An 18900-nucleotide genomic window follows, 5' to 3' on the forward strand; every position below is an offset into this window, starting at 1 on the left:
TTGCATAAGCCACACAAATAAGCCTGTGAGAAATGGGCTTGGTTATGGCAGATAATGTCACTTGCGAGATGGAGTCAATTCAGTGGTTTCCTGCTACTTGGACAACCTTGTTTTTCTTTTGTGTGTGTGTGTGTGTGTGTGTGTGTGTGTGTGTTTGTGTGTGTGTGCATATGTGCGTGCATTTGTGCATAAATGTGAGTGTGTTTGTCTCATGTATATGTCTCCTGCACCGTCCAGACTGGGGGCATCTCCCGATGGAGGCCTCTCTGTGTCGCACTACTGATCTGACCCCAGATGGAGGGCCCCTCATAATGTTGGCTATGATGGCAAAAGCATCTGAGTCCCCGGCACTTTCCATGACGTGAGCGATAACTGCAACTCGATCTTTAAATAACCCCTGTGTTTACAGCATACAAGGAACTCCGTCCGTCGGTGTGGGTGTGTGGGTGTGGGGGTGTGTGTGTGTGTGTGTTAGGAGGTAAGAGAAACTAGTTGAGGGAGGGGATGTTCAGTTGTTTGAGTGACTGAAGAGCAGATGAGTGAGGCAGAGAGAGGAAGTGAGGTCATGGTGAAGTGAATGAGTGAAAGGGAAGAGAAAAAAAGAAGGTAAGACATTTGAGAGTTTGAAGCAGACAAAAAAAATATATAGAGAGAGATGGTGAGAGAAAGAATTGAAACCCTTCAATTCTTGCACTTTCTTATCACTTGCTGCATTCCTCCCTGGATAAATTGGTGGAGGCTTTCAAAGGCAGTGTTGTTTCGCCGTTACTGTGGCAACATGAGCGACAACAGTAGATTGTGTACAGGAGAGTAAGTGCTCTCAGTCACTCCTGTGTCTCTCTTTACAAGAGCAGCAGAGCCTGTGTTCACAACAATCGCTCCAGGGCCAGATAGCAGACAATACATAGCGTCTGTCTGTCTGTCTGTCTGTCTGTCTGTGGTAGAGAAACCTGCCAGTCTGTCTGTACTCTACATAAAGATTATGAATGGTCTTAATTGTACTTTAAAACTCTGTATATCCCCTTGCCCTATAAATGTAGTTTTAGCCATCAACTTGACATCCATCTTACTCTGCCTACAGTACATTTTTGCTTTCATGAGCTCTCTCGAGGCTGACACACAGTGAAAATAGTTGCGTGTGTGAAAGTCACATCGGAAGGAAGGGCGGCCTGCCGTAGGCCTGTATCAAGTTGTCGCGGTGACCACAGGCATGCTCCTTCGCTCAGTATCACTCTCTCAGCATATTCTGCTTGCTCTGAGATCACTGATAGACATGAAAGCCCAGTGCAACACACTCTCCTGCAGCATGGAACTATCCACTAGCATATCTGCAGCCAAGCTGCGCATTTCTCAACCAGCGTCACGTCTGTCGTTTTAGACTAGGAGACATGGAGGGTTTGGCAAGTAGTCGATTTAATACGTTTGTTATGTAGTATGTTTAATCCTCAATGTCCGTGGAGTAAAAATCTGTCTGACTTCTCCATGATAAACCTGAATGACAAGACATCTTTTCGTCTCCGTTTGGTTCCTCACTCAGGACGCTCACTTACACTTTGTCATATCTTCCAGTGATGATTCATGGCCGGCCTAGCAGTTACAGTGTTGTCAAACATGAGATGGCAAACAGTGCATCATAATAAGCCTGTTTGCTGTTCCCGCCATCCAAACTCGTTCTAGCTGTCATGGCGGATCCTTTTAGTGGACTTGGCAGAACCAAAGGAGCTGTCCTATACTAACCAATCCCACCAGGATTTTGCCCATTTGAAAATTCATGGATCCCTCCCCCCCTAACCTAGCCTGGACATTACCAGCCTGTGACTCCATTTCATTCCGTCAGTCAGTCTGGCCTAACTCATTGGAGTTCCCTTAAACAATCAGCAACGTTTGGTAAGCATTCGGTAGATTAAACTCTTCCCAAAGCCAGTTGGGAGAAGAGCTACGACGTCCTTTTCAATCATAAAACTTACAAGACAATACTCTTGTTCTCCTTTTAATTTTCTGATGTTCTCGAGAGTTGAGACAACTTTCCCGATAGCTTTTCGTGTCTCTTCCTCCAAGGCGAGTTTTGCGTCACAGCTCTGAACTGTTCGCTGATTGGTGCGGTTGGATTTTGAGGCCGGGAAACGATTGTCAACGGGGTTGGGCCAGACTGAGTATGAGCTTGAAATCAATTCAGGCGGAAATACGTAGGCTGGTGTCACCAGGCTACCCCTAACCCCCCCTCCCCGGGAATTCCGCATTCGGTCACTTTTGGCAGCAAACAATCACAACAATCACTGGCAAGATCCTGGTGGGACTGACTTACCTTATGCAATGATCCTAATCTACATCAGGTCTCTTTTTTTCTCTCCCTCCCTCTCTCAATCGTCTCTCCCAGAATAAGTGTGTGTGTGTGTGTCAGCCTGAACCTCAGTGTGGTCACAGTGGCTGACCGGTGTTTGTGTTCACCTATCCACAAGTGTGTGTGTGTGTGTGTGTGTGTGTGTGTGTGTGTGTGTGTGTGTGTGTGTGTGTGTGTGTGTGTGTGTGTGTGTGTGTGTGTGTGTGTGTGTGTGTATATAAAGACCACAGGCTGTGTATATGTGTTTGGCTGTGTGCATAAAAAGCCATCAGACTGAGTGTGGTTTCTTTTTTTTGTCAAACAGCAAAACACTTTGACGTTCTTTAGCCATTTAAACTCTGGAGTATTGGTTCTCCTCACATAGCTGACCTTTTCCGTGCCGCCCTCAAATTAAACTAGTTATAAATTATATTTCATAGCCCCACATTAGTCCATAAATGGCAAGAATTTGGTGAGTACAAGCTGGGAGGAAGTTCCTCAGGGAAAGTACTGGCACAAACCACTAAAAGAACAAGAATTCCTATGTTTGGAATAGAATTGTTAATGATCTGATGGGCACATGGAAAACTACACGATCTATGTATCTGTGTGCGTGTGTTTGTGTGTGTTTGTGCGTGTATACATGTGTAAAGAAGAGACTGTAGACCATAGATGCAGATGCGCAGTAATTTCAGTTGTCTTTCTGGAATAGAATATTTGTTTGTTTTTTTTGTTTGTTTGTATGTTTGTTTTGCTTCCGGCCATTGCTGAGGGAACAGGACTTTTGGTCCTGCTTGTTGCCATATGCTCTCCGGACAACTTGGCATGAAAGCAGGAATAGTTGAACACCAGTAGGGGGTTGGTAGGTAGCTCTCTGCAGGCTTGATGTGTATGCAGTTGTGGTAGACATGTTTACTCCAGAGGGCCGAGGTCCAGGTTCTGGGCTGAAAGACGGCAAGGCTGACTAGGGACCAGTCCATGGTCTTCCCAGAGCTCCCATATCTACCATGGCCTGTCCCCCTGGCTCCAGAGTTTCCCATGCACACAAGGTATTTTTAAACCAGACATGGAGAAAATGCTTGGAGAGACTGAGTATAAACACGTATAGAGTTATATGTATACATGAGGGATTGTCTCAGAGCCAATCCAATTTTCTTATCGTAAATGTAAATACTCTAAATGTCACGGGAAACAGAGAGAAAAAGACAAAGACAAGGACAGACTGAGAGGAGCACAGGGGAGTGTGTTTGGGTGGTGGGAGGTTGTGCTTGGTACAGTTAGAGGATAGGGGGCAGGGGGAGAGGAAGCCACAGGGTCATGACCCCTGCAGTGGATCCGCTGAGGATGTGTGTACGTAGCTGCCCCACATAGATATCCTGCTGGTTTCGTATACATATGCATGTCATCGGAGACACACACACATACACACACAAATCCATTTATATATTTATAGAGATATATAGGTGTATAGATACAGGCCCAGTACAAAGGTTCTCAGAGGGTAATTTTGATCTGCTGGAAAGTAGCATAACTGGTAATAAATAAATATTCATGTAGATGGGAAACTGAAAAGCTAATGCTCACTGCTCATGTAGGCTGGGCTTACTCTTTTTGTGATTATAATTGTGTGTGTTCTTTGCACACAACAGGACACACAGTCACACACACACACACACACACACACACACACTCACACACTCATTTACGTGTGGGGGGGGGGGGGGAAATCATGACAGTTTTGTTTTGGTGTATAAATGTAGCTCTCTCTCTGTAGAAGTGCCCACAGAGAGGCCACAGGTCTTTGTTAAGCCCACTCATTCTAATGAGTGTGAGAAAAGCAACCATGTCAACACAAGCATGAGGTGACGTAAAAAACACTTCCTGGAAACGATACAAACAGCCTGAGCCTAACCCAAAGGATCATGTGTTCCCATGTAGCTGTGTTGACATATACACCACATTATGCTCAGACACGCATACAAAAAGCTAGAGGTGCATGTCTGCATTCAGGGGGGTACTCCTTCAGGCATTGCTCATGTTTCCCTAATCTGGCCATCGGTTCGTTAGCCGTCCCTTGCCGGTCAGAGCTAGGAGTCTTAAACCTGACCTTAACCCTGACTGTCACTCTGGCGGTGCCAGTGCCATCCTCTGTTGGCCGAGGGGTCGGAATGTGGCGTCGACGCGGCACAAGTGTCTGGGATGCAGCTTGCATTCACATGTTTGCCCACCTGGGCCGCAGCTGGCATTCATAAACAGAGGTTCCATCTGCCGAGCTGCAGCTCCCATGTCTCCCTTTAGACTTCACGGAGGGCAGAGCTGTGTGGGACGACACACACACACACACACACACACACACACACACACACACACACCACACACACCATTTTATTTAAATAATAGGGTCAGGCCATTGATCCCAGCTGCATCCTGTTTGGGCCAGACCAATAGGCCGTGTGTGTGTGTGTGTGTGTGTGTGTGTGTGTGTGTGTGTGTGTGTGTGTGTGTGTGAGTGTGTGTATGCCCTTGCTTGTGTTTAACCCTGTCCCTAACTGGTTAGGTCAGAGGTTCAGCTGAAAGCCTGCTGGAACATATTGAGTGCATCCTGGGGTTGGGTGCACATACAGCACCTCTTTATTTACCTAAACATGGCATAAACATACACACAACCTGAGATGCTGATGGTGTGTGTGTGTGTGTGTGTGTGTGTGTGTGTGTGAAATGGGATGAGTGGTTGTTGTGACAGGTTGGTATCCATGATCATGCTTGATGATGTGACTGATGTTTCTTACTGTCCTGCAGTTTGGGCTTTCACAAACTGATCCTTACCAGCTTTACCTCAGTACTATAGCCACCCCCAAGACTCTCGCTCTCTCTGTCTCTCTGGCCCTCTCTCTCTCTATCTCTCTATCTCTCTGCACTGTCGTAAACACACACGCTCGCTCTCTCTCTCTCTGCACTCTCCACTGTTATGTACACACACACACGCTCTCTCTCTCTCTCTCTCTGCACTGTCGTAAACACACACACTCTCTCTCTCTGCACTCTCCACTGTTGTGTATACACACACACACACACTCTCTCTCTCTCTCGTGCATGTGTGTCACTGTGGTGACAGGGCTTTTGTCCTTGTGTCTGTTTCCAGGCTGTTGCATAAGCTGTGCAGGCCAGAAGAAAATGGGATTTGATGGCTGCCAACCAAAACACTCACTCACTCCCTCTCAACCACACAGAGGGAGAGAGAATATGTGACTATGTGGTTGGGTTGATTTAATTAAATTGAATCAAAATTATAAAAATAACTACCTCCACTTCATGTGTGTCCAAAGGTTTGAGGGAAAATGTCTACAAAGGGGTTGTTATTGAGTGTGTACATGTGTGGCAGGATGTATGTTTACCGAGTGGTTCTGTCATCAGCTACCACCATACGTTATCGTTAACGTATCATACAATCCCAATGAGGAGAAAAAGACCATTATACACTTGTGTATATGGGCCATTCTACCGAATTCGTGTAATATGCAGTCCCTGAACAATAAAAACTATTTACAAAACAATTAGGTATTTAGGCATAGATACTTAATTAGAAAATGTTATGGTCTATATAAACCCAATGCATTACATGAGATAGTGATAAGCTAAATATATACAAAATCATCATTTATAGGGTACCCTGACATCTAAATTTCAATGCCTTTAAATAACACTTTTCAATTTTTTTAGATTTTTTTCAATGATTTAATTTCAAAGATCTTTATGATTGGGTTGAAACAGAACTTGGAATATTTAGATTTATTGTGGGTTTAATTTTTAAATCAATTTACTATACTCAAAAAATCATGTCCCTAGTTTTCATGTCACTACCGAAACACAAGAGTTTTAGTCCATTGGCTGAGCCTGTGTTTTAGCCACGACTCTGCATTTTTGACCATGCAGTGACACTGCATCTCTGTCCCTCATGGTTGAATGGTAAGTAGCTAAATCCCATAGTTTTTATATAAATGTGTTCCAAAGTCTGAAAATCGATGTGTAACCTTAAGAATTGTCACTACCGAAACGCATGTTTTCTTCAATTAAGTAAACCTTTTGGGGTTTCATGGAAAATCTTATGTTTGTATGTGTGTTCACCTTTTCAAAGATGTGTTTGCAAGCCGTGTGCTTGCTAGAATTCTTTATTTATGCTTAAAGTTAGCTAGAATTGTCACTACCGAAACAGTCACTACCGAAACATATGGTAGTGACCTGATGATTTCGGTAGTGACAAAATGAAATGGTAAGTAGTTAAATCCCATAATTTTTAAATAAATGTGTTGTGTGGACTAAAGAGCGGCCCAGAGCACCTTTTGGAAGATTTTGGGAGAGGAATTAACATCCATCCAACAGTGCAGTCACTACCGAAACACTGGATGTCACTACCGAAACAGTGCAGCACTACCGAAAAACAGGATGTTTTGTAAAAAATTAAGTATATTGAGTAATCAACTAAAATGTTATGATACTGATTGGATTAATGTATGTTCAATGTCATCAATCAAGAACTCTGGAATCAATATGATCAGTATTTTGCATTTTACAAAGAAATATTGCACTTAGATTTTGATGAATTCTATAAATTGAACTTGAAAATTTGATAAATAATTCATTTTTATGGATTTCATTGTAAAAACCTTCAAGAAATATTTGTAAAAATACCCTTCAGAGAAAGGAAGAAAACACAATCTGAACAGGTCAATAATAATACTTTTTTACTATAGTAAATGTGATGTTTCGGTAGTGACAATTTTTGGAAGAGGAAAAACGTTCCAACACATTCTGAAAATACAATATAAAAATTGACTGTTCTTTTGCTAGATATGTGTACTTTAGATATGGTACAATATACATACGGACAAAGTTTTGGGAATAAAACATAAAAAAAATCCAAATATTTCCGACCTGACTTTGCACCAATTCGGTAGAATGGCCCATATACATATTAATACATGCAAAGCTTCTATGTCCAGTCATGCTTTGTGGGTTGTTTCATATACATGTGCATGTACAGTACAAACAAATGCAAGCGGTTTATTCAGGCTTCCAGATATTTCAATGCCGGCCATCACATATTTATTTACATGCACTCCTGTGTTTTAAGTGTTGACGTGTATTTCAGAAGGACAAGTGGCCAGTACACATCCCAAGAGCACTAAATGTCCCTTCATCAGTGTCTGCCTGTCCCCATGTCCCTTCATCAGTGTCTGCATGTCCCCATATCCCTTCATCAGTGTCTGCATGTCCCCATGTCCCTTCATCAGTGTCTGCCTGTCCCAATGTCCCTTCATCAGTGTCTGCATGTCCCCATGTCCCTTCATCAGGTTCTGCATGTCCCTATGTTGCTTCATCAGTGTCTGCATGTCCCCATGTCCTTTGGGTTGAGGCTGCGAGATCATTAGCTGCAGGCTAACAGGGCTATGTGCTGACAGAGGATACCTGGTTTTAGACTGATGTCTCTTTTCCTGCCACTCTCTCTTCTATCTTCCCCTTCTTTTTTTATCACTCTGTCACTCCCTCATGCTTTCTCTTCCTTTTCTTCTTCTCTACCTCCTTGTCCATCGCTCTCTTTGTCCCTCCCTCACTCTGTGTCCTTTATTCCTTTCTTTCTTTCTCTAGCTGTTGGAGCTGTTTGACAGCGAGGACCCTCGGGAGCGTGACTTCCTGAAGACTGTACTCCACCGCATCTACGGGAAGTTCCTGGGACTGCGTGCCTTTATCAGGAAACAGATCAACAACATCTTCCTGCGGTGAGAGAGAGAGACACACACACACACACACACACGCACGCACACATGCACACTCACATACACAGATGTATAAATACACACATGACCACATGCACATTCGCACTCATATGCAAATATGCAAACGGTTAAACTTTTATTCAGACAGCCATTTGAGACTTCCACACACATTCACAGCACACACACATACAGTTTACACATACAGTCACACATGAACACAAAAGCATGTCTTCTCATCACATCAGCACACATGCGTAGACTATACCGCACTGGAACAGGGCCACATCACCTCACATGATACCTAAAAGCGTACATGGACATTGTGCGTCATTTATCAGTGGAATTTGCATTTTGCCACTTTTGTTAGAAACCCAAAGGGCTTCTTGTACTACATTGATAATGTAATGGCAGGATTAAAAGACCGGCGTCTTGCATTCGGGTGCTTCCTGTGCATTTTGTTAGTCTGTCTAAGACATTTAATTTGTTTAGATTTTTCAGGCCCTCAAAAATGTATACAGATACATGAAAAGTGTCCTAAACTAAATCAACATGACCTGAATTACATTCTCTTTGAACTGTTCCCTCAGAATTAGTATTGTAGGTATAAACCTAGGGTTCACATACAGTACATACACACAGCTAAAATGGAATGGGGATGACCTTCAAGCAGCTGCATGTTGCCCCCGGCAAACCCAAGCGCCAAGCACATTTGGATGTTTTGGAAATTTTGAGGCCTCTAATGCCAAGGGTCATTCTGAGGTCAACAGGATAGTAGTGGGTGTGTGTGTGTTTGGAAATTGGGGTGGTCTTTTTGTGGTGTGGATTTGTGTGCTTGTGTTTGTAAGCAGAATGTGTATGTGTGTGCGTGCCGTGCGCACGTGTTTGGCAGATAGACAGAGTATCTTTGTGGGAGTGTGTGGTCTCCCAGCCCAAAGGAGCATTGACCGTGCAGGCACACAGTCCAGGAAGAGTCCAAAGTCCACAGGCCTCCCCAGCTCCTCCCTCCGCTCATAAAGGGCCTGTGCTGCTCCATCCCTCCTCCTCTAGCCCTCTATTCCCCTCTCTGTTTACTCCTTCCCTTTTTCCTGTTTTCATTCAGACACATATCCTCTCTCACTCACACTCACTCACTCACTCACTGACTTACTCACTCCCTCCCTTTACACTTTTTTAGTGTCAGATACAATTCATACAGTTCACTCTACATTGACTGGTAGTTTGGTTTCTCTTATGTTCAAAATAGTCATCTTTTTTATTAACACGAATTGAAGGTTTGGACATAGTACTGGTCTGAGCATGTTGGGTTTTAGTTTTTCTCTCTCTCTGTCCCTCTGTCTGTCACTCTCTCGCCATCATTTAGTTACGTTTTGTCCTCCCTTCCTCTCTCTTCTCTCTCATCTCCTCATCCCCTGCCCACTTCCTCTTCTCTCTGTTTCCATTTCCTCTCCTCTCACTTTCCCTCTCCCTCCCTCCCTCACACTCTCTATATCAGTCTCTCACCTCCCTCCCTCACCCTCTCTAAATCTCTCTCTCCCTCCTCCCTCTCCCTTCGTGCTATCTTTAACACTGTCTTCCTGCCCTTGTCATGGTAACTCTGTAGGCTGTTGTTCCCACAGCAGCCCTCTGTTTCCAGGTCAGCAGGACTGGAAACTACACTTCAACCGCCCATGTGCTGCCATGTCGGCTCCTAAGATGTCTGTCACACCCTAGCTACTGTGCTGAAGGCCACTTCTCTGATACTGTACCTGGCAGTTTCAAAATCCTGTTCCAGTTCGCAACTTTTATATCTATCTAGTCAATGAACAATCAGCACCGTGTCAATGTGCAAACTCGGCCAAAGGTGGATTATGTAAAGAATGCATATTGTTTGCGACCTCGGCCAAAGCGTTTAAATGGAGTTTGAGCCCCAGCTATAGATGCCCACTCTGGTTCTGTGTTGGCGCTCTAAGCAGGGTTGCTATTTTAGCAACTGCATTCTAATCAGTCGTGTCTGCTGAATGCCTGAGTCATGTGAGGAAACTCCACATGTTTTACATTCCTGTTGTTGCCACCATAGTTCACCTCTGTCACTGAACAGGGTGCATGAATTAGTGAATGAGTAACTGTGTGTGTGTGTGTGTGGTGTGTCTGTGTGTGGTGTGTGTGTGTGTGCCAATGTGAACACCTCCCCCCTCATGGTCCTGAGCCCTGCCAGTCGGGCGTCCACCCCTCTCTGTCTCTCTCTCTGTCAGCATGGCACAGAACCCAGCGGAAGTGACCACTCGCGGCCCATCTGCCACCGCATAAAAATAGCAACGGACCGCTCTGCCCACTCGCTGCCAGCTGGGCTCCGGGAGAGTGGCACCCTGCCCCTGTCGCACCCCCTAAAATAGGACGCCCTGGAAAAGGAAAGCTGTGCTTGGCGCCCAGGGGAAGGCGGACAGTAGAGTGGGCACCCGCAGCTGCACCCCGTGTTTCAGCTGGCACACTGCCTGGCAGATAGGTTGGCATGAACGGCCATGCTAAGCTCTCAGAGCCTATTACTGAGAGTGTAGTGTGGTGATGGTTCCACCTGAGCCCCTTCAGTGCTGAGAGCTGGCAGATGCGGTCCTCCAGGGAGACTTGCTGTGTGGAGGCTGACATGTTGAACGGTTTGTGCCCCAGGGGAATTAAACCCATTACCTTAGGATCACTTTGCTGTGATCTTACTGAGGCAATACCATAATATTTAAGTGTTTTCTAGGACCTTTCAGACACCTTGTTTTTTTAGGCTCTTTTATTGATCACAACTTAAGTGGTGTTTTTGCTATGAGAGACCATTGTAGTTGTATTTGGATGATTGGTTGAGCATTTTGAGCGTGTTTATTGACCATGTGAATGAATTACTTGGTTCAATAACAAACCAGGTGTACTTTCATTAGACACACAGTCTAATGAAATCCTATACTTCTAGATATCAGGAGGAAGCTGGTGAATGAACACCAGGGGCTGACAGACAATCATATGAACTGTAGGATGATGTGTGAACAGCCATAAAAACTGCAGAGGATGTGTGTAGTGGATCCTGAGGCACTAATCATGCATTCACCTGTAGTAGTCAGTGAAATGTGGAACAGCAAGTACTTCTGGTTGTCTTTCTTGTTAGGGTTTGGCCTACTTTGGCTGTTGTGACACAAAAGGACTGAATGCAAGTGAAAGACTCAATTCACTTGAGCAGTATCGCTTGCATTACAGCGCAGGACCGCTAATGGGGCAATTTCAGTGAACCATTATTCTTTGAATTCTTCCGCGTTCGATGTGGCTTCTCTGTCACTGTGGTGTTTGGAATGCAGGGAGCATCCCTGTGAAGCCAATTAGCGGCAGAATACAGAACCCCACCCTAATATGTACTAGGACCTAGCAGAAGGTCTGGTATTCCACACGGGTCTCATGAGCCAGGGTAGAATACAGATCTGTAATGTAGCACAGTGCCAACGAGGAGCACAGATCCATTGGAGGAGCACTGAACTTACTGGATTGAGAGGGAGTGCTGTAGGTACTGAACCAGTGGAATGTCTCAGCTCACACACTCATCGTGTCTATTTCTGTCTGCAGATTCATCTATGAGACGGAGCACTTCAATGGCGTTGCTGAGCTCCTGGAGATCCTGGGAAGGTGAGGGAACACACACACGCACGCACGCACGCACGCACACTCTTAATACTTTCAATCCGAGAGATGAAGATCACGTGCAGTTTTCTGCAGCTGCACACCACCCCACCCTGGCAGAGCTCTGCTTCCTCTCCATCCTGCTCCACCTGTAATTAACTCAGTCGTGTCACACGTTCATCTCACGCCAGCGTGCTCTCTGCCGCTGTTTCACTTGCCCACGCCAGCATCACGGCGGAGACACCCCCAGCGACTTCGCCGGGACCCCTCCCGCATCCCACGCTGCAAGGCATGATTGGAGCTGGAGCATGTGACCCCTGACCTTCTTAGATCATAGCGCGTGGCTGCTGGAGGGCGTTTCCTGTTTTTAGAAACGAACCAACGTAGACCGCTCTTCTCTTCTAGCCCGAGACTCGGTCCTACTTCTATAAATACATTGCCCTACTGGACTCTCTCACTGTGTGTGTGTGTGTGTGTGTGTGTGTGTGTGTGTGTGTGTGTGTGTGTGTGTGTGTGTGTGTGTGTGTGTGTGTGTGTGTGTGGTGTCCTGCTGAAATTATGCCTACTTGCTGTCAGCATGTGTGTGGGGCTATGAATGAGGAAGAGACATAGAATGAAAGAGGTTTGTTTTATGGCCCAAAAGAAGCCAAAGAATCTGCTTATTTAAGGAGTGGTACATGCCACAGATTTGCCTCCTTAAGAGACCGTAGAGTCGTTGTACAGAACGCCTACCAAAGAAATTCCACCACAACCACCATGTAATGGGAAGTAAGACCTACAGTATATGCTGGTCGTGTGGGAGCAGGAGGGTATATTTAATGATGGTGAGATGCTGTGGTGACATGTGCTGTAAGTAAAGTGTGGTGGTTACTCTGCAGCATCATCAATGGCTTTGCGCTGCCCCTGAAGGCTGAACACAAGCAGTTCCTCATGAAGGTGCTCATCCCTCTACACACAGCCAAGGGACTGGCGCTGTTTCACGCACAGGTAAGACACAGACACAGACACATACACACACACACACACACACACAAACACACATACATTTTTGGTCACCTTCACACAAACGTGTTACACCAGTTTTCCACCAATTTGTTGTGTGTATTTGCACGTGTGTGTTCCTCAGCTGGCGTACTGTGTAGTGCAGTTCATGGAGAAGGACCCGACCCTCACTGAACCGGTACTGTACCTCATGTCTTGGATCATGCACTGTGTTATTGTCAAGTTTCTGTCTGCTGCCGTTCAACATGTTGTCATCTGTGTTCTGTCTTATCAACTATTTTGTTGTTGATTATTTGACTGATTCTTTTCAATTGAGAGAAAACCGTAAAACCTCTTGAAGTGAGTGATAGGACCCCACTTTGAAAAGGGGCTGATCATGATGAATATCCTCAGAAGTTAGAAGCCTGAACTCACGAATGTTGTGTAAACCCTTTTTTGCAGGTCCTCCGAGGACTTCTTAAGTTCTGGCCTAAAACCTGTAGTCAGAAAGAGGTGAGAGCATTTGACCTCTTTGCACTTTGTTTCACCTCACAAATCCTTAAACCACATTGTGCACTATATTTCCCGTTTTTAATGGACTCTTGAAATCCTGTCAATTTTGCCCACCTTTTTGCTCCCTATAGACATATACCATATTCCTATATGAATAGGCCATTCACACCCTGTGGCTAAATGCTTTATCCATACAGCAGTTACAGTAATGGTCAAACATCTCTTTGTCCCTCTTGGTCTGGATGTTCTTTTCTTTTCCCCTTAGTATGCTGGGGATTATATTGCAGTTCATACTCCCATCCACTGGAGGGCGGTGTTGAGCTGAGATTTCTTATCAATGTGCTCATTTGCTGTCACTCTGCGGTCACTCTTCGCACTACAGGTGATGTACTTGGGCGAGATCGAGGAGATTCTGGACGTGATCGAGCCGACCCAGTTCAAAAAGGTGGAAGAGCCCCTCTTCAAGCAGATCTCCAGATGTGTGGCCAACCCTCACTTCCAGGTGTGGTGTAATATTATGTATTTCATGAATTGCATGATTTGAATGCAGTTAGGAACCCTTTTTTAGCATGTACATTTGTGACATGTTTTATGCATGATATTGCCTCGTTTCATACTGTATTATGTAGCTTTTAGCTAAATAGTATAATTTTCTCAAACTGACTGGATCCTGTCAACTGTGTAGGTGGCAGAGCGGGCACTCTACTTCTGGAATAACGAGTACATCCTGAGTCTGATCGAGGAGAACATCGACAAGGTCCTGCCCGTCATGTTTGGCAGCCTGTACCGCATCTCCAAAGAGCACTGGAACCCGTATGTACACACACACACACACACACACACAATCAATAACGTGATAATCAATATTGTAAGACATGGAGGATCATTTCCATTTACTAATGGAAATGCCTGTTTGGGTTCACTTGTTTATTATTTGATGTCTTAATCCAATCAAGGTCGGTGTATGACGTGGGCCTCTGTAAATGTACTAATCTTCGATTGGTTATATGTTTGGCCTCCATTCATTCATCCCCTGGAGTATTAACCTGGATGCATTTACATGAAACGCTTTTGATGAGTCTTATGCAGTGAGAGTGATGACCCTTTTGTAATGCTGCTTAACCTTTAATCCTTTCTGTCTGTCTGTCTGTCTGTCTGTCTGTCTGTCTGTCTCTGTGTGTGTGTGTGTGTGTGTGTGTGTGTGTAGGACCATCGTAGCGTTGGTGTACAACGTGCTGAAGAGCCTGATGGAGATGAACAGCACTTTGTTTGATGAGCTCACCGCTTCCTACAAAGCAGAGCGCCAGCGGTGAGTCATCACAGTCAGTCAGTCAGTCAGTCAGTCAGTCAGTCAGTCAGTCAGTCAGTCAGTCTGTCAGTCAGTCAGTTCCTCCCTCATGCTCCTGTCTTCTCACCCTTTCTCTGTCTCTCTCTCTCTCTCTCTCTCTCCCTCTCACCCATTCGCTCTCTCTCTCTTTCTCTCTTCATCTCTCTCTCCCTCTCTCACTCTCCTGATACTAACAACAATATTACATTTCCAACTGTATTTTCATGCGACAATAAAATGAAACTTGATTATGCCAACCCCCCACAGCCCCCTGTAGAGGAGCCAGTACACACACACACACACACACACACACCAAGGTACTAATGCAAAGCCTCCGCTCCATCCACAGAGAGAAGAAGAAGGAACAGGAGCGTGAGGAGCTGTGGAAACAGCTGGATGAGCTCCGGCTACGTGAGACCCAGAACAACAGCCACGGAGCGCCCAACACACAGAATAACAACAATAACAACGCCAACGCCAACCACCACGATAAGAACGCAGCCACTGTCGCCACGCAAGACGGCACTGGCACGGCTACAGAGCAGGGCACTGCCATGGAAACCATATGACACCAAATTCTTTTTTTTTTTTGACTACTTTTCTTGCCAGTCTGAGATTGGTGTGTGACTATTAAAGCATTGGGGATTTTTTTGGGAACAGAAAAGAAAATATAAATATATAAAGAGATTATATTTCATGAACATTTAAGACTATTTTTGGATGTTAACGTGTGGCCACAGTATATTATGAAACTTTTAACTTTAATTTTTTGGTCTGATCAAAAGATGTATCCTTTCACATCTAGTTTCTTATCTGAGAAATGAACTTTTTTCGTGATGTTTAAATGTATTAAATGTGGGAGGAAAGGTGGGAAAGACAAAAGACTTGAAAAAAAAGTTTCTGATTGTGCTGCACTTATTAGACAGACTCCATAAATGGCTATTTAAAAAAGTGTCTATTTTATATGTGCTTCTCTTCTTCACTGCTGCCAATGTTGGGGTGCAATTTTTTCTGGCTGGAGGAAATTTTGTGTGGATGCATCTGAATGTGTGTGTCTGTGTTTAATATTAGTTTATACTGTTGGTGAGAAAAAGATTATGAATGAACAATCGTATGAGGTTCTGGTTGGGGGGTATTTGAGAGGGTGCACACTGCAACTTTGCTGGAACACAACCCTGAGATTATGTGTGCAGTCATTAACTATTTAAGTATTAGACCTGCTATAGTTGCTGAATGTGCAAATGGAAGTCAAATTAGGCCGGCTGGCATCTTTTTTCATAAATTAAGATTAATTAAGGGTGGTTATAGACCAGAGATGAGCCATATATTTTCCCCAGAGTGTCATTTTAATACATTTATATTTTTTAAATAGATGTTTGAAGTATTACTCTGCTTAAAAGATTTTTGTGGTGGCTAGTTCAAAATGGTAAGGCCTTGGTAATACATTGTACAACAGTGGAAATCTGCGCACAGTTGGTGTGTTATAGGTAAATATTTGATGAGGATGCAGGAAGATCATGTCATGACGAAATACCACATGTGAATCGATTTTCACGTCTGTGCTCCATTTTGTGCAGTTACTGGCCACTGCAATCTCGAGTAGGCGAGGATGGAAAGGGGGTCGGTGTTATTCCGGATGAACGTCTGTTATCTGTGTGGCTGTCTAGTCTCTGATGCCTTTCTGTCAGTGTACCATTCCAATCTCTGTGACATACAATCGTGTGGGGGAAGTTGTTTTGTAATGAAAGACCTTAAATGGTTTTGAACACCGTCGAAAAAAATAAAGTCTACCTTATGTTTCTACTCGATTTCCTTGCTCATTTTTATTTCCAGTTTAAGAGCACTTCCATGTTTTTTGCCACCTGGTGGCACCAAAACCAAGCTAAACACTAATAAGCGGTTCACGTGAGCTAGTTGTTGATATTGACTTGGTTGTACTTCCTCGAGTGTTCATGTGTAAATATATGGAATCGACCTGTATTTATTATTTCCTTTCTCCATTTCAGATGTGAACAGCTTTTAGGCTACTGACTTCCAAATTGTTGTCAGCGATGAGGAGTATTCTCTTCAGGGAGTGTGCTTTTCAGTTAATTACCTTTTTCTCTGGGGATATATAATATCAAATGTCAAAGTATGTTTGTGAACATCAGTAGCGGAAAAGTTTACACACAAAAAAAGGCTTTGGATTAAAATTATAAGTATAAATTGAAAAGGCAATAATTTGAAAGGAAATACATTTTACAAGTTATTTCATGACCTCAATAACCCTTCATCTAAGGGATAAGAGTGTTGGTATCACAAGTGACTTCTTCAGCCCTCTATGACTGTTGTCACAGACGTGATGGTGATATGCGTGATGTGACATAAGTCCCTGCCCAACTGGAAAGTGCAAAAAGTGGCGCAGCACCTGCACACGGGAATACGATCATTAGCCGCACAACCTCGGGAGCTCTCGTCATCATAGGACCTACTTTATAAAGGTCTAGCTTCAAGGAATCTGAGTGGACGTGATCTCCCGTTATTTTCTGGGAGGGATCGAGGAAATGGCTTGGAGCTCACCTGAAAACGGGACATTAGATTGGACCAGGGACATCTCTGTTTTTACCTCCAAACTGTCACCCGCGGCTGATAATGGAGTGGGTATTGCTATCCTTATCGTCGGTGAGTTATATTGCTTCTGAAGTCTTGAAGACGTGTACGTGCATAGCAAACATTCATCTGAGTTGCTCCGCGATAAATGACTATCTGAGAGACTTTTGAATATTGTTTGAATTCAAATACTTGTTTGTTGAGAGAAGAGTGGAATTGCCTGGCCACTTACATTAAAATGTTAATACGAAAGGCGTAAATTAATGAGTTCTGTCATAGCTTTTCATTACTGGCTTGAGGAAATATGTAAACTCTTATATGAAAATGCCTGGCCACTGACATTAAAATGTTAACACGAAAGGCGTAAACTAATGAGCTCTGCCATAGCTATTTATTATGGCTTGAGGAAATACCGTTGTAAATGATCTTTAATGGCATGGCATGGCAGATGTGTGCATGTGTGTTACTTGAGCATTCAATGGAGTCACAACAAACCATCTGTAAATGATCTAAAATGTGTGTGTGCATCTCTCTCTCTCTCACTCTCACTCACTCTCTCTCACACACACACCCACACTCACTCACATGCACATGCAGACCATGCCCTTTCACTCAAATCTATATTATAGACAGACCCAGCAGAGGATCAAATTTGCTGTTTTCATTCTTAAGGCAAGATAAGTAAAGCTCACAAACTGAGTTATGGACCCGTCACTCTCAACCTGGATGCTGGGTCTCAAATGGTTTTGACAGATTAACCCTATATACCCCAGCAAAATTCTAGAATGCTGCTGCTGGTCCCTGAGAATTTTGAGAAAAGATGAGTATTTTTTAAATACTGAAAATAATGAAGAATATCTCAAATTGAGTTGAAAATTGACAATTACAATTTCATTTTATTTGAAAGATCAGAATCAGAACTTTTTAATGATATGCAACTCAATGGTTTTCATAGATTTGTTATTTGTCAGTAGGATTTCGAACAGTGAAAAAGTGCAAATATATACATGGATTTAGTGTGAGTAGGGTATTTACATTCATTACATTTTCAATATTGAGATTTAATAAGCAGTTCCAATATAATTGTTTTTATCTATATATTATGTATTCTTATTATTTACCATAAAATCACATTTCACTTACAAAAACACCAACAAGAATCCCTGAACCATTTTCCTCAACCTACAACATTCCGTGAACACACCAGATGCAATGCCCTTTGCTCCTCGCATTCTGGAGCTAAAGCCATCGCATAGTTCATGAACCAGATTTATTTTAAAAGCTTTTAGGGACCATGGCGTGCGGTTCTTAGGGAGTGGTTTTTGCTGGAGTACCCACACAATGTATGCATTTACAATGGCAACATTGAGCATACCCCAAAACAAATATTTCCACCATTTTCTGCCAGTGCGCCCAACATTGTAATAGGATCTCATCTGATCCAGGTGATCCACTCCCCCCATTTTCCTGTTATAATTAATGATTACATTGGGAACATTTATCAATTCATCCTGCCTAAATTGTGTTCTGGGCTTCTGTGTGTCTTCCCCTGAGCAATTGGTGGACACCATGAACACATCCCTTTTGTCACGCCAGCGACAAACCATCACATTACCATCAGTGACCTTCCTGCTCTCACCAACCATCAAGACATCTTCCAAAATGGTCTTAGGGAAACCCTTCATCGTTTTGCGGATGGTTCCACAATAGTATGTACCACATTGTAGTAAATTGTTAGCCAGGGGTAAGGAAGAAAAAAAATGATGGGC

The 18900-nt window shown here is 43.8% G+C and overlaps 2 protein-coding genes across 3 annotated transcripts in view; both read left to right on the plus strand.

Annotated features, from left to right (window-relative positions):
* Nucleotides 1-16345, plus strand: part of ppp2r5a (protein phosphatase 2, regulatory subunit B', alpha isoform) — a 71858-nt gene extending 55513 nt beyond the window's left edge. For both annotated transcript variants that reach the window (XM_080832179.1, XM_080832180.1), the window contains exons 5-13: nucleotides 7967-8097; nucleotides 11668-11727; nucleotides 12600-12708; nucleotides 12848-12901; nucleotides 13165-13215; nucleotides 13598-13717; nucleotides 13901-14028; nucleotides 14423-14524; nucleotides 14892-16345. In XM_080832179.1, the coding sequence (XP_080688305.1) occupies nucleotides 7967-8097; nucleotides 11668-11727; nucleotides 12600-12708; nucleotides 12848-12901; nucleotides 13165-13215; nucleotides 13598-13717; nucleotides 13901-14028; nucleotides 14423-14524; nucleotides 14892-15111 (975 nt within the window). In that variant the 3' untranslated portion in view covers nucleotides 15112-16345. The remainder of the gene's footprint in view (nucleotides 1-7966; nucleotides 8098-11667; nucleotides 11728-12599; nucleotides 12709-12847; nucleotides 12902-13164; nucleotides 13216-13597; nucleotides 13718-13900; nucleotides 14029-14422; nucleotides 14525-14891) is intronic.
* Nucleotides 16346-17085: 740 nt separating this feature from the next.
* Nucleotides 17086-18900, plus strand: part of opn8c (opsin 8, group member c) — a gene marked incomplete at both ends in the record, with an annotated part of 71425 nt that continues 69610 nt past the window's right edge. The window contains one exon of the mRNA XM_080859307.1: nucleotides 17086-17203. Within this exon, the coding sequence (XP_080715433.1) occupies nucleotides 17086-17203 (118 nt within the window). The remainder of the gene's footprint in view (nucleotides 17204-18900) is intronic.

This window comes from Sprattus sprattus (assembly GCF_963457725.1).
Source record: "Sprattus sprattus genome assembly, chromosome: 2".
Taxonomy (NCBI): domain Eukaryota; kingdom Metazoa; phylum Chordata; class Actinopteri; order Clupeiformes; family Clupeidae; genus Sprattus; species Sprattus sprattus.